Source organism: Bufo gargarizans, chromosome 5, assembly GCF_014858855.1.
Source record: "Bufo gargarizans isolate SCDJY-AF-19 chromosome 5, ASM1485885v1, whole genome shotgun sequence".
NCBI lineage: Eukaryota > Metazoa > Chordata > Amphibia > Anura > Bufonidae > Bufo > Bufo gargarizans.
Window position 1 is genome coordinate 217,066,763 of NC_058084.1, and position 15,564 is coordinate 217,082,326.

The 15,564-nt window shown below is 41.2% G+C and overlaps 1 protein-coding gene across 1 annotated transcript in view; it reads right to left on the reverse strand.

Moving 5' to 3' along the window:
• Window positions 1-15,564, reverse strand: part of ITPRID1 (ITPR interacting domain containing 1) — a 144,560-nt gene that overhangs the window by 32,723 nt on the left and 96,273 nt on the right. The window contains exons 6-8 of the mRNA XM_044295460.1: window positions 7,064-7,140; window positions 4,470-5,663; window positions 2,415-2,542 (exon numbers count right to left, since the gene is read on the reverse strand). Coding sequence (XP_044151395.1) covers window positions 2,415-2,542; window positions 4,470-5,663; window positions 7,064-7,140 — 1,399 coding nt within the window. The remainder of the gene's footprint in view (window positions 1-2,414; window positions 2,543-4,469; window positions 5,664-7,063; window positions 7,141-15,564) is intronic.

The window sequence follows — 15,564 nt, forward strand, 5'->3', positions numbered from 1 at the left end:
GTCCTTTCATATTCCTTTTTGTAACAAATTCAGCAGCTGACAGAAGTAGATTTTTACCTTCATTTTTTAAATCCTTGTCGGCTAAGGAGTGGAGGGGGCAGAGCCTAACCAGATATGGGCGTGACTTAGCGGGACCTAGTAGTTGATTTATAACTTCATTTGTTCTATCTGAGGAGTGGGAGGGGCGTGTCCTAACCGGAACAGGGGCGTGTCCTTTTTAACAGCTCACTCTAAGGGTCCATTCACACGTCCATAGAATGGGTCCGCATCCGTTCTGCAATTATGCAGATCAGGTGCGGACCCATTTATTCTCTATAGGGCAGGAAGAGATGTGGACAGCACACAGTGTGCTGTCCGCATCCGCATTTCCGGAGCGTGGCCCCGATTTTCCAGTCTGCAGCTCCGGAAAAAAATAGAGCATGTCCTATTCTTGTTCGCAATTGCGGACAAGAATAGGCATTTCTATGGGGGTGCCGGCTGGGTGTATTGCGGATCCGCAATGCACTATGGACGTCTGAATGGTGCCTAAGTGTAGTGGAGCCTAAGTGAGTGTGAGCTGCAGGGAGAAAGTCTACCCTCCCTCCCACCCCTGCAGCTGGCAGAAGTTGATATTTACCTTCATTTTTTCAATCCCTGTCGGCTCAGGAGTGGGAGGGAGCGTGGCCTAACCGGATCAGGGGCATGGCTTAGTGGGACCTAGAAGTTGATTTTTAACTTCATTTTTTTCAATCTGTCAGCTGAGGAGTGGGAGGGGCGTGGCCTTTTGAACAGCTCACTCTAAGAAAGCAGCACTGTGCTGTCTGAGTGTAAGCTGCAGGGAGAAAGTCACCCTCCCTCCCACCTCCGCAGCTGACAGAAGTTGATTTTTACCTTAATTTTTTCAATCCCTGTTGGCTCAAGAGTGTGAGGGGGCATGGCTTATTGGACCTGGGGGCGGGGTTTTAAGTTTGTGTTTTGAGGGTGGATACATTGTGGCAGGGGGCGTGTCTGGGCTCCTTCCTGCATCAGTGGTGGTTGCGCTTGCACAGTATAAAAAAAATGCACCAGCTTCTTTGGTGGCCAGGAGCATGTTAGCAGACCTAGTCTAGTGTTTTTTCCTCTACTGTGCAATCAAGGCCACCGTGACTGTGTATAATATGATGGAACAATGAATCCAGCCAGCAAAGAAAGCAATATGGAAAATAACAATAGATTAGTAAGTTCCTTGTATTAACTTTCTCTACATGATAAATGCTATTTACTGAAGTGAGACAGCCTTTTTTAAGGGGTTTTCCATGTTGCTTTCTTTTCTTCCATGTTGCTCATTTTTCCATCACAATATGCACTATTTGTTTCCATGGTTACAACCACACTTTAATCCAGCATTGGTGGTCGTGCTTGTACACTATAGGAAAAATCGCTGGCCTATGTGTACTCCTATGGTCATGGTGTTAAATAATATGTGATATAATATTAATTGATATTTAATATAAAGTATGCATTACATTACACATTACACACCATTTATAGTAATACACTTGGCAATGGGAGGTCTGTATGGTAACGTCAAGAACTATATTTGAAGTCTACTATATATGACAATGTATAAGCCCATACATTAGTAAAGACACTCCAGTATCTATGGTATAAATGACTGACAGGGACAGACAAGGGCTGGTCTTCTTACACTCATTCTCACACTCTATGGGGGGTGTTTTACGATGGATAGAGACGAAGACACATAAAGCCTTGAGAAGAGGATTCCTGACCTTCAACAATGATACATCAAGGACTACCAACACTCATGGACAATAGAATACAACTTTCTTTTAAACTATTTCTGTAAGTAATCAACTCTTATGAAGACTGAAAATAAATTGCATTATTCATTTTTTATATAACTCTTGTTGAATCCAGGTGATGAGTCCTCCGGGTGTTCTTTACTCCAAATAAGCATACACTAGATTTGGAGGGATTACCAAATCAAGGTTGATACATTTTTCATACATAAATATTTTATATTTAGAGGATACAGTATTACACACGGCCACCAGAAAAGCCTGTCCTTTTTTCTGTAGTGTGCAAGCACCACCACCAATGCTGGATTGAATGCATGGAAACAAGATGTGTATAATGTGATGCAAATTTAGTCTAGCCAGCAAACTAAGCAATAGCAATACATTAGTAAGTGGCTTGAATCAACTGTATCTACATAATAAATGCCACTTGCTGAACTGAGACAACCCCTTTAAGTAAACTGGCAAGACGTAATAACATTTTCAATAGATTTTCATGGCTTTTGTGACATGATATCCCAGTCAAGTTAGAAACTGCTCCGTGTTTCAATGCATTTATATTACAAAACTATATATTATGATGAGTTTATACTATAAAACTAAATAGTATTTAAGAAATGTTAGGAAATTAAATTGTACCTTTCTTCCCTTGAAAAATAAGGGTAGCATCCAGCTTGCTGTTCGGACATACATTGTTCAACTTCTATTAGCGTCCCCCGATATTTCTGACATGCTCTTTTCATGTTTTCCACATCCTGGTCTGTATTCTGTTCAGGATAAAAATATTTTTTGGGAAAATTCTGAATAATGTGTTAATAAAATGTATTTTGGTTTTAGGCAATTAAACCCTCTTGATCTAATACTTTTCAAAGCCAAGAGTTAACTGAGAGCTAAGCAACCTGATGTTATGCTGCATTTACAGTACACAATGTAATAAACACTATTGATGTAAATGCTGGGAAAATTCACCAACATATATATGCCCATATTCCTATAGAAATAGTGGCTAAATATATGCCAAATTGTGTATTTTTGACAAACAGATACAGTGCGTTGAAAATGTATTCATACCCCTTGAATTTTTCCACTGTTTTCCACGTTACACTCAAAAACTTAAATATATTTTCTTGGCATTTTATGTGACAGACCAACACAAAGTAGCAAGTATGTGTGACGTAAAAAGAAAATGATACATCCATCAACTCTGACCAGCTTCCCTGTCCCTGAACAAAAGCATCCCTGGGTGTGTTCAGGGTGATGTGCAGCATTAGTTTTCCGCTACAAATAGTGGAGCACCTTCTTCCACATGCTTGCTGTGTTCACTACAGGGCTTGTGGCAAACTGCTAAAGGGACTTCTTTCAGAAATGGTTTTCTTCTTGCCACTCTTCCATAAAGGCCAGATTTGTGGAATACACGACTAACAGTTGTCCTGTGGACAGATTCTTCCATCTGTGAGCTGTAGATCTCTATATTTTCTCCAGAGTAACCATGAGCCTCTTGGCTGCTTCTCTAATTAGTGCTCACGTTGCCTGGACTGTCAGTTTAGGTGGACGGCCATGTCTTGGTAAGTTAGCAGTTGTGCCATACTCCTTCCATTTTCGAATAATGGATTGAACAGTGCTCTGTCAGATGATCAGCTTGGGATATTTTTTTTATAACCTAACCCTGCTTCACACTTCTCCACAACTTTATCCCTGACCTTTCTGGTGTGTTCCTTGGTTTCCATGATGCTGTTTGATGTTCTCTAAAAAACCTCTGAGGCCTTCATAGAACAGCTGTAGTGATACTAAAAATAATTTACACACAGGAGTACTCTATTTACTAATTAGGTGACTTCTGAAGGCAATTGGTCACACTGGTTTTTATTAAGGGGTATCAGAGTACAGGAAGCTGAATACAAATGCATGCCACACTTTTCAGATTTTTATTTATTAAAATTTTGAAAATCATGTCTAATTTTCTTTTCACTTCACACATACTTTGTGTTGGTCTATCAGATAGGACATCATTCAATAAACGTAGTTATTCGGTTTCAGTAACACCTGTAACTGTTCAAGAACTGTACCTCCATTTACATGTGGATTATATTACTATCAAACAGCTCAGTAAAGACTTCGTTTCTGTGTTCCTCACTACCAGCAACACCAAGGGCACCCCACCTTCTTTCAGACAGTAGATCAGGATGTACCCTCTAGGAACATAAACCCCCCTATTTCTCACTGCATGGTCCATGGAGCGTGAAAGCAGGGTGGTTGCCACCATGAGTAATACCACTATCCTCATACTACCATTTCCGTCCTCCTCCCCATATGCCTCCTTGCCAGGTTGCTGCAGATTAATATGTAATTTTAAGGATAAAGTTTCAGTATAGCATGCATTTTATTAATTTACATCCCTGGTAATGCTATGATTGGGAGTCCAGTGGACAGTCCTATCATTGGAAGCACATAAAGAGCAGGGATTTCAATAAATAACATACAAGTTATATTTAAGTTTTCCCACAAAACTCCATATGCCCAGCTCCTCCTGTTCTACACAAGACTACATGCACACTTTAACAAGTTCCCTTTAAGAAGGGAGGTGCACTTCTTTCTAATCTATAACATGCTTTTTATGTTAATATAAAAAATGTTCATTTACAGGTGACAGATATAGTAGCATCATTTGATGGATAAGATTTAAATGATACATACCAGTGATATAGTGATTAATGACTCCCTCAATAACTTCAGAGTATCTGATAACTCTTTCTCAAGGTTGATGTTAGCAGATGGCCTTGTGGATATATTGTGCCTGCACCTTGTTGCGCTTCGTGGAATACAGCAGTAATGGCAGTGACAGCAATGACAGAAATGAGTGTTCATTGGTAAATGTGGAGAATGATGCGGGGGGCAGAGAGCAGTATCAAATGACAATGATTCTGTGATATAGCAGCTCCGCTGATGTGAACAGTGATTGTTAGTACAGCATTCATTCCACCACCCATCAGTCTGACTAAAGGCTTCCTTTTGCTCTGTACTGCACTGTAACAAAGCATGCACTTCACTTTTGTTAGTATTTGTGTTATATAAATTATTAGGTCTATTTGGTCCGTTATTGGTATCTTGTAACCACTTTGAAGACATCTGAATGGTAACTGACTTGTAAATATTTGTGTTTAATTCCGTTTGAAACGTGCATTTTTTGTCTTGGTAGCTAGTATTTAATTCCTCATCAGAGTAATCTACTGATCCATCTGGAGTATGGACTTTGAAACTGAAGCTATGTAAATCAGTTGTGGGAGATGGTGTCCTTTTTAGGTTGGACAACTCTACTGAACACTCATCATCTGCAAATGAATCCCTGTCAAAGTCATTCTTTTGTAGATCACTTACACATTCTTCAGAGAAGTCTGGCATTAGACTATCATTTATCTCAGCAAGGAATTCAAGGGTACTTTGCCTAGTATCACTGAAGTAATGTGTGACATAAATTGGGAAGTCAACTTCTGAAGGAACCTCTGGGGACAGTACTTGATACTCGCTGGCTGAACCATCCATTTCATGTGATAGCAGACAGTCGCCACTATTTGAATGTGCTTCGTTTTCTGTATCTCCTGGTGTTGGCTCTTGACTTTGAATTTCTTGTATAATGTGTTTATCATCATTATCAGTCTGACTATCAAAACTCTGAAAGATTTCATCACTGTTTTCAGTGTTCATTGACGACTTATACTGTTCTTTCTTTGTCTTAAGTCTACTTATCGTAATATTTTCACATGACTCCAATGGTTCAGTGATGTGACTGACATCATTATATTCTTCGCTTTCAGCATGAAAGATAGAGAAATCAGCTTTTTCCCTGAGAGTAGTCTGGCTATCATTACTGTCTGAACTTTCATGAAGATTCTGCAGGACAAAAAATATAGACAAATACCTAAAGCACGGACTTCACATTAATATCATCGATGAAAAGACTGCACTACTGATTGCTATTAATGCTTTATATCAATAACTCCAGAAGTACATTTTTATCTAGCCATATGCAGTAGACACTAAGGAACCCTTAATGCATATCTTACTTTTCAGGTGACTTTTCAGAATAAGCTATCATGTATGTGAACATGAGAAATAACACTATATCGGGTCATTATATGACTTGTATCTTATATTTTTTCCAGTTTTCTGCAATTCTTGCAGGCTTCATCTCTAGTTGTCAATTTTCCCTGAACTAGTAGGTGGTAGTAGCAGCTATGTTTCCCATACACTGCACACAGAGAAGAGGATATCCTGCCCCCTATCTCTGCAGCACTAAGTAATTTACAGGGCATAAGTGTCAATGTTTCCTAATTTTCTAAATGACAGTTTCACTGTTTATATTAAACAAATCTGAAATCCAATGACTATTAGTGGCACTAATAAAATATTGGGTAGTAGATTAACTAGGTATTAAAACAATACATACTATCTATTGATAGACAAAGAAAAAAAATCAACAACGAGTAAAAATGTAATGTCACTTTTCTTTGGCTGCCTGTATGCAATATGGATAGTATGCAGCTCATCGCTATTTGTGGGGCTCACCTGTAATGGCCGTCTGGCATCTGTACATGATATTTGTTTCACATAGTATATACAAGAGTACCTTGGCAAATACAGCTGCAGCCCAGCAATTGGTGGCTAAGGTGGGTTCACATCACGTTTTATGCCTCCAGTTGACGTACATGGTCTTGTATCATGCAGGGTCCAGCAAAAAAAAAAGTATACTCTTTTTACAATGGTAAAAAAGAAGTTTTTTTTATTTTTTTACAATGGAACTCTATGGTGAACAGATGCCACTGTATGGCATCAGTTTGAGGCCTCAGTTTAAAGTATACATTTTTTGCATACGTTAAACATACAGGAAAAACATGATATGAACCCACCCTTAGCCACATGTGGAACCTACTGCCGATGCTGCATCATGTATAGGAAGCCTTAAAGGGGTTGTATCTCTTTCCATATAGCCTATTAGGTACTGTATGGGGACATCTTAGAAGGGGTTTCAGTATCAACTTCAATGAGCCATAGTTAAAAGTGGTGTCTGCTCTGGAGGACTGAGTATGACTCTGTATTACATGGTTACACATTTATTTATAAGGAAGTTTCTAAATTCCTACTACAAATGATCAGCCTCTGACAGCTTATATAGGTCTGCAATAGGAGCATCCCTGCAAAAGGTATAAAAGGAGCTTAGTAAAGAAGTAGAATATATTTAGGTTCTGTCAATAAATAGCAACCAGATGCTTATGAATATAAATATGATTTACCTGTAAAGGTAAAGGCTCTGGAGGTTCTTCTTGAAATCCGCTACTGTCAGACTGGCAGCTATTTGTTCTGGTCATCTCTATAAAACATATATCAAACACTGATGATATATATATATATATATATATATATATATATATATATTATTATTATTATTATTTTGCAAATACAGAGTAATATAGAAAAACAGCTGGAGATTAGCTTTAATGGGAATGTATCACCAAATTGTTCACCAAACATATTCATTAAATCATTTTTTTTCATCAGTTTTTATTTTCTGATGGTAGATTTTCTTTTTTTTAATTCTGAATGTGATCATGGGGGTGGCCATCTTGATGAGACATACTGTATTCTCTACAGCAGTCATATGGACATAGGAAAATGGTGCCTGCAGGCGACCCTTAATTTCTAAGAGAGAGTGCCCTAGATATCCTCTGTGACCTCTATAGCAATCAATGCAGGGAAGAGGAGATGAGCTGTATGACATCACCTATTGTATACAGCAATCACTGCATTAAGGAGGAGGAGATGAGACATCATCTATTCTTTATGTGGGATCCTGTGTTACAAGCTTATATAATAGATGTGTTATCTATCATTGATGATGAGATGACTGCTAAAATGTGATTACTACAGAACAGAAAGTCTTAGCTAGATTGACAAAAGTTCAGTTTGTTCAGAGTTATGAAAGGCATAAGATTAAGGCCTACCGATGAATGTTTAGAGCACTACGATAGACAATTAATGTCTTGAAATATACATATGAAATATACAAACAAAATATATATATAAAATGAGCAGTTGAACAATGTGAAATGACCAGCTTTGTCAGTAGTGTAAACATCACACTACTTGTATTGGGCTATTTTGAGCCAAGAGGAAAGATAAAAAAGGACACATCTTGCATATGCAAATTATGTATATGCTAATATGTATGTATAAAAGATGACCTCCCCAGGTGTTTAGCGAGAATAAATTAATCTGCTTAATCAATACTGGACAGCCATTAAATATTACCATGCCATACTATACAATGTCCACTTGGTGGCGATAGAAGACCACATTTCTATCAATGCTGAAAGTATACATTTATATGGAACATCTGACAGTTGTAGTTACTGCTGTGCACTGTCATTGGTACAAGTAAATATATTTGCATCTATATACTTTTTGTTGCTTTAGATAGATACATTGTATATAAGCATATAATAGAGATGTATTGTAGGTTCACATGACATACCATTAGCCTCTACTAATACATCATTACCATCTAAGTATTGTATATACAAGCATTTTGAAACCTGCATTATGCAAACCAAGCTTTCAGGCATAGCCTTAGAAATATGCTGTATAACAAGTACCACAAACTACCTTATATCTTCAAAAGTGTCCACCCAGGGTACAGCTAAGGCTACTTTCACACTAGCGTTATTTGAATCCGGCGTTCAATTCCGACACCGGAACTGCCCGCCGGATCCGGAAAAACGTGTGAAAACTAATTACATTTGAATCCTGATCAGGCTTTCGATCACAATGGAAAAATGCATTGGAAAAAACGGATCCGCCATTTATGGACTTTAACTTTTTTTCCCTATTTTTCGGGTTTAACATGCAAAAGCCGGATCCAGTTTGACTGAACACACGGCGCCGGATCCGGCGTTAATGCAAGTCAATGGGAAAAAGGCTCAGCGTTCAGTCAAAGTGTTCAGGATTTTTGGCCGGAGGTAAAAATACTGCATGCTACGTTTTTCTGAAAAGCCTGATCAGTCAAAAAGACTGAACAGAAGACATCCTGATGCATCCCGAGGGACGGACTCTCCATTCAGAATGCATTAGGATAAAACTGATCAGTTCTTTTCCGGATTTGAGCCCCTAGGACGGAACTCAGCGCCGGAAAAGAAAAACGCTAGTGTGAAAGTACCCTAAGGCAGCAAAGAATGGAACTCAGTTTCCATCACAAGGTAAAATAATCTACCTTGTGCTCTATCAGTGGTAAGGCACTTGGTAAGGGTACTTTCACACTTGCGGCAGAGGATTCCGGACACAAACTGATGCATTTGTGAGACGGACCCGGATCCTGATCTGTTTCACAAATGCATTGCAATGCCGGATCCGTCTTTCCGGTGGTCAGCCGAAAAAAACGGATCCGTTTTTTTTTTCTCATTTTTAAAGGTCTATGCATGCGCAGACCGCAAAACTGGATCCGTTTTGCCAGAACACTTGGGGCCGAATCCGACATTAATGCATTTCAATGGAAATTAATGCTGGATCTGGCATTCCAGCAAGTGTTCAGGGTTTTTGGCCGGAGAGAAAACTGCAACATGCTGCGGTATTTTTTCCAGCCAAAAAACATAAGAGACGTAAAAACTGAACTGATGCATCCTGATGCATCCTGAACGGAATGCTCTCCATTCAGAATGCATTAGGATAAAACTGATCAGTTATTTTCCAGTATTGAGCCCCTGTGACGGAACTCAATACCGGAAAACAAAAACGCTAGTGTGAAAGTACCCTATGAAATCCATATTCCCGTGTGTGGCGCCAGAGGCATAAAGGGTAACCCCTGCAAGCTGGAATGGCTGTTATCCACTGATGCATCAATTTTCAGTCCATCTCTCTATGAAAGAGTGGGTAGTGTGGCACCGGACATAGCTGGCGTATAGTATAACTTCATTCTTAAACACCCCATTTTTTGGATGCTTGGCACCCCGCTTTTTCGAAGTGCAGTGGATTGGCAGCCAGGAACATATATTATAATCTACACCAGGAAATTGGTGTAAATTAGGTCAGAAATCTACACCAGCATCCTTGCTTCCGTACATTTTAGTTTTGGCTCACAGATCTGCACAGGTGTATCAAAATAATAAAGAGGCGTGCACTTCCTAAAAATTGTGGGATAGATTAAAACCAGCTTGTAAAATGCCGGTCTTAATAAATGTCCCCCAATGTCTTTAATTCCTTGGTTGAAACAAGGAGATGAAATAGATGATCAGATGTAGCAGTATCACATGACTTCTTGGCGCTGAGAAGCCTCACATTTTTTATGATGATAATCAATGGTGTCGCACTGCGACATGCTCTGACTACAACACGACAGCTGCAAAAAGTCAGATTTCTGTGCGACTGTCATGTTGTAGTGGCAGCATGTCGCAGTGCAACACTATTGTCTGTCATTGCCAAAAATGTTGCGCAACATTGGTGCAACATGAATATTATGCAACACATTTCGCAGTGTAGTTGTTCCCTTTTCGTCATGCGACAATATGTCTCTGAAGCCACACACCTTAATTTGGATTTATCCCAGTCTGCAAGTTCCTGTTCACTGGTATGGCCTCATACACGACAGTATGCATCGACAGTGTGTTCCGTTTTGCAAATGTACAGCATCCAGACTGAACCCTGACTCCTTAATTTCAATAGGTATGTGGACCATCTGTCGTTGCAGCATGTTCCATCTTTATCCATTTTTTATGTAGGACTGGTCCATTTAAAGGGTCACTGTACTTTCAGAAAACTTTTGGTATGTTATAGGGACAGATCAAACGTTCTGATTGGTGGGGATCCGATCACTGAGACCACCACTGATCTCTAGAATGAGGGGAGAAAAGCGCTCTCCTTTGTATCTGGTGATATATTTACTTTGTACCCTCTCTTGTCTGTTTTAGCAACTGCTTGCATCCTCTTTGTGATAACAATTGCTAGAAGTTATAAATGAATTACTAGAAGTTTGCAGTGCAGGTGCAGATGGGTGTTACCAGTTGGAGGTGTGTCCCTGAACAGTATGACACTATCAAATCAGTGCTGCCAGTGTCACACTCTGCAGGGACACACCCCTAACTGTAAAAACACCCAACTTGACCTTCATTGCAAACTGCTAGAACATGCCTAGAAAACTGTACCATAGAAGTCAATGAGGGAGATTTATCATCTTCCTGTGCAAGAACAGCGGTGTTACAAAGTTTTTTAAAGGTCACATAGGCAGTTTTTACAGTGCCACTTTTCAGAAAGAAGGCCAGGCAAGGGTATGAAGGGGTATGGCAGCAGCCATGACATATTTATCTTAATTTACGCAACTTTTCTGGTGCTAATGATTATGAAGCCAGAAATCTATAGCTATGAAAAAGGCTATAGCCTTACTATACTAAAAATAGAGCAAAGCTAATACATATTACTTGTGTCTTTCTAATCATATGTTGTGCCAGTGAATAAACCAGCAATATGTATTAGCTTTCTAATATTAAAAACCTATATTCCCGATTTGAACCTAGGACATAAGAATGCGAGGCTGACCACTTACCTCCAGGCTATAGCCTTATCATAGTGAGAAAAGTGGTTTTCTACACTTAGAAAGCTAATACATATTACTAGCGTCTCTATAATTATATATTGTGCCTTTGAAAAATCCAGTAATATGTGCTAACTTTCTAAGCATACAAAACCTCATTCCCAACAAGGTAAAGGTATAGTAAATAGTGTATATGATTTATACATGCCAGGACATATGCTGATGTCTAGCTCTGTCAATCAAGTGTAGGAAGGAGTCTTACAAAAAGCAGTGCTCCAAGGATTCAGCCTCTCCCCCTGGTGCTCCAGTGTACACATTTGCATATGAATAATATGCAGATATATCTGCAGCTGTTTAACATACAGACAGAAGAATGGTATTGTTTTAATCAGCATGATCAACCCAGAATGCCTGGTTCAATAGGGTTGCAGAAAGAGGCTTCTACAGAATTACTACCTCCTAGAACTATTGCTTCTAGACTTGGGATTATAACTCTGTAATAAGGTATTGTACCAAAGTACCATACAGCGACACACATACCGGTAACGTTTGCAGCACTACAGTATGGAGCCACAAGGCTTGCCTCAGTACAGGATCCATGCACATGGCTCTTTGTGTTTAATGACGGCTTTAAAATCAAAAGATGCATCCCTGGTGGATGATGGAGTGAATTGAAATACTTTCACTTGAATGAAAGCTGAGCTTCAGTACCCAAGAATGGCCACTACACAGTGTACATAGCTGTGTTGCAGCTTAAGGGCTCATGCACACGACCATTGGTGTTTTTGCAGTCCGCAAAATGCGTATACCAGCCATGTGCATTCCACATTTTGCAGAACGGAGCATCTTGCCCTATATAGAACAGTCTTATCCTTGTCCATAAAACGGACAAGAATAGGACATGTTCTATTTTTTTGTGGCTGCTGCAGAACATACAGATGTGGACAGCACACTTTGTGCTGTCTGCATCTTTTGCAGTCATATTAAAGTGAATGGGTATGCATCTGACCCCCCAAAAATGTGAATCAGTAGGGTGGTGATCCCCAAGTCATGGCAGAGCTTGGAAATACCCCTGTATATTAAACTTTTATTCTGTTTTGAATTCCAGATTGTCTCTGCTAAGTCCTGAATCCGGGACATTCTTTATGATTAACAGACACTCTAAGCAGTGAGCCCTAGAGCCCACTGTTATTAATAGAAGGATTTTCTATGACTACAAACCTTATTAGTATTATTTTTATGTATAATTTATGCGCATGCAAATTTTACTGATATATCACTATACATACCAGTACATTGTACAGTATGTATTTTTTTATAAAAATTTTTGAGTATAAAAGCATAATATTATCATTTTAGTAGACATAAAAAAGTGGCAATATTCAGAAATCTGTCCATTATATATGGAGAACAATTAAAATAATAGAAGCGCTGTCTCTATCAAATGATGGAAATAAATGCCTTTTGAAGGACTGCATTGACTATAAGGACTCTTTCACACGAGCGTATCCCGTGCGTGGAATATACTGCGTGAAAGAATGCCAAGCCCCGCTCTGGACAGCAGAGAAAAAGGGCATTAACATGATTGATAATGCTCTTTGTCTCTCTCTGACCTTTTTACTACAAAATCACAGACAACTTTATCTCACTGTGATTTTATTTAAAAAAAAGATCACAAAAAGCATTATCAATCATGTTAATGCTCAGTGTCTCTGCTATCCGGATCGGTGTTTGGCTCTCTTTCACCCAGCAGATTACCCGCACGGCATCTGCTCGTGTGAAAGAGCCCTAAGGGAAAATCCGTAATTTTACCTATCAAAAAAACTCAGCATGCTGCACTATTCTATGCAGTGGGGCCAGACTGGGGCAAGACCTAAGGGGAGGCCAGCATGACGGTGGTTTGGTTAGTGAGGGGCGGCAATTAGAGGGTTAATTGGCCCAGAGGTAGTCACGGGAGGGGATTATTAGGGTAACAGGGGAGTGGTAGAAAGGCTTTATAAAGGGGGAGTTGGGGGTAAAGAAGCGCCATTTTGGTTGATAGCTAGGGGAACTCCCAGCTCACCTACCATGTCCGTTGAAGAGCTTCTTGCCCGGTTTAGGATGGAGGCAGAGGCACAGGTCCTTGCCCAGTTAGGATGGAGGCAGATGGTTAAGAGAGCACGTTGACAGCCTGCTGCAGGGGGCCACAAGTGGAGTGGCTATCCCTAAAGAGAGGGCTAGACTGCTGTGGCAAGTCCGTCCGCCAGCGCGCTTAAGCCCTGTTGTTGCCCCCAGGGTCTGGCGCTGACTGAGGAGCCCCTCCGGGGACCTTCCACGGCGGAGAGCTGCGCAGCAGGCAGTAGAGACCCAGAGCAGAGTGGGGTGAGCTCCCTCCGCTCTTTGCAGCATGTGCGTCGGGAGCAGGACCAGGGTCTGTGGAAATTCCCAGGCTTTCCCCTCCGGGAGGTCTACTCAGCGTGGGAATAGAGAATTTTCATCACGGGCTGTGCAGGAGGCAGTTGGTGAGCTGCACAGGCCCAATTATGTGGTTGGAATGGAAGGAAAAGGCCACGCCCATCATGTGGCAGGAGCCATTTTGGAAAGAAGACAGAGTTCATCCAGCAGAGAAGATTCGTGGATGCCAGACTACATGGACTGCATGGCAACAACATCCAGGAACATAGGGGACAGTGACCAGGGGCGGTGGGATACAGGACCTGTGGCTGCGGGTTTCACAGTGCCCGTGCAGTCTGGTGAGATTTCATGGGTGCCTCTTCTTAGCTGTCCGGGGGCATCGGGGAGGGGCACGTCTGGGGGAGCTGGGAAGGGATCTCGGGCAACTCTTGGGGGTTCTGGCAGAGTGGTTGACAGGTATAGGGGCCGGTGGGGGGTCGCCGCTGCTTGCTTGCGGAGCGGGTCCTGTGAGTGGGGTGTCTGTTTGGGGTCAAGCTAGTAGATCAGGGGCGTTGGTGTCTGGGCAGACTCAGGCTGGGGAGGGGGAGAGGATAGACCAAGGGTTTGTGACGTGGGAAAAAGCGAGGAATATGTGTGTTTTGAGGGGCCGTTGGGGCACATTTGAAGCAGGAGGTCAGGGAGCGAATTTGGAAAGGGGAATATGTGGACATTTTTTCTCTACTTCCCCTGGAGAAATTTAATTAGGAGAAAAAAGATGAAGAAAAAATGGAGGAGGAGGAAATGCGCCGGTATCGGTTGATATTGAGCACTTTTTCAAATTGGCTACAGGCATTTACGATTCTAGCAAGTGAAATTGGGGAAAAGACGCCGGAATGTTGTTTGGCATTATTTATTATTTGGACACAATAGGGGAAGATTATCAGGTTTATGGGGGTACAGGTTGGCTCCATTACGAAGAGCAATTTAGACAGAAAAAGGCTGTGCGGCCCAACATTCTTTGGGATCACAAGGAGATTGGGCTCTGGCTAAGGGGTATGGCGCCAGTGCGGTCGGGGCAGCCCTTTCAGGGGGAGGGCAAGGTAGTTTTGTGGTGGCATAGGCAAAAGGGTTGTGTTTCCTATTTAACGAAGGAAACTGCAAATTTGGGGCGAAGTGCAAATTTAGGCACGAGTGCACCACATGTAGCGGTTCCCATGGAGCTAATAGGTGCTTCAAGGGGGGAAGACAAAAGGGGGGGTAGCTCTGGAAAAGGGTCAAACACTGGTGCGGGTGGAAAGGATGGGGCGGTTTCGAAATTGGTACCCAAGCCGGGAGGCAGGTACCCAACCGGTTTTGTTGCAAAAGGGCTTTATGTGTTTTTTTTTCATTCCCTCAGTTCCGTCGCCTGGTGCCGTCATGCTTAAGAATTTGAGGTTGGCGCTAGAGCACCCTGAGGTAATTTCAGAAAAATTGGCTAAGGCAGTTACTGTACATTGGGATGGATGGCGGGTCCGTTTCAAGAGCCGCCATTGGTCAATTTAAGAGTTTCTCTTTTAGTGGTAGTGCCCAAGAAGAAGCCGAATAAATTTTGTCTCATTCACCATCTTTCCTTCCCAAAAAGAGCATCGGTCAGTGATGGCATCGATCCTGGATTATGTTCAGTGGTTTATACGTCATTTGATGCGGCTGTGTCTTGGGTAAGGTAGTTGGGCCCAAGGTTGTTGTTAGCAAAAACCGACATCGAAGCGGCGTTTCACTTGTTACCAGTTCATAGATAGATAGTTTGCATTTGTTAGGTTGTTTTTGGAATGGGGGTTATTTTGTGGACAGACGTCTACCTATGGG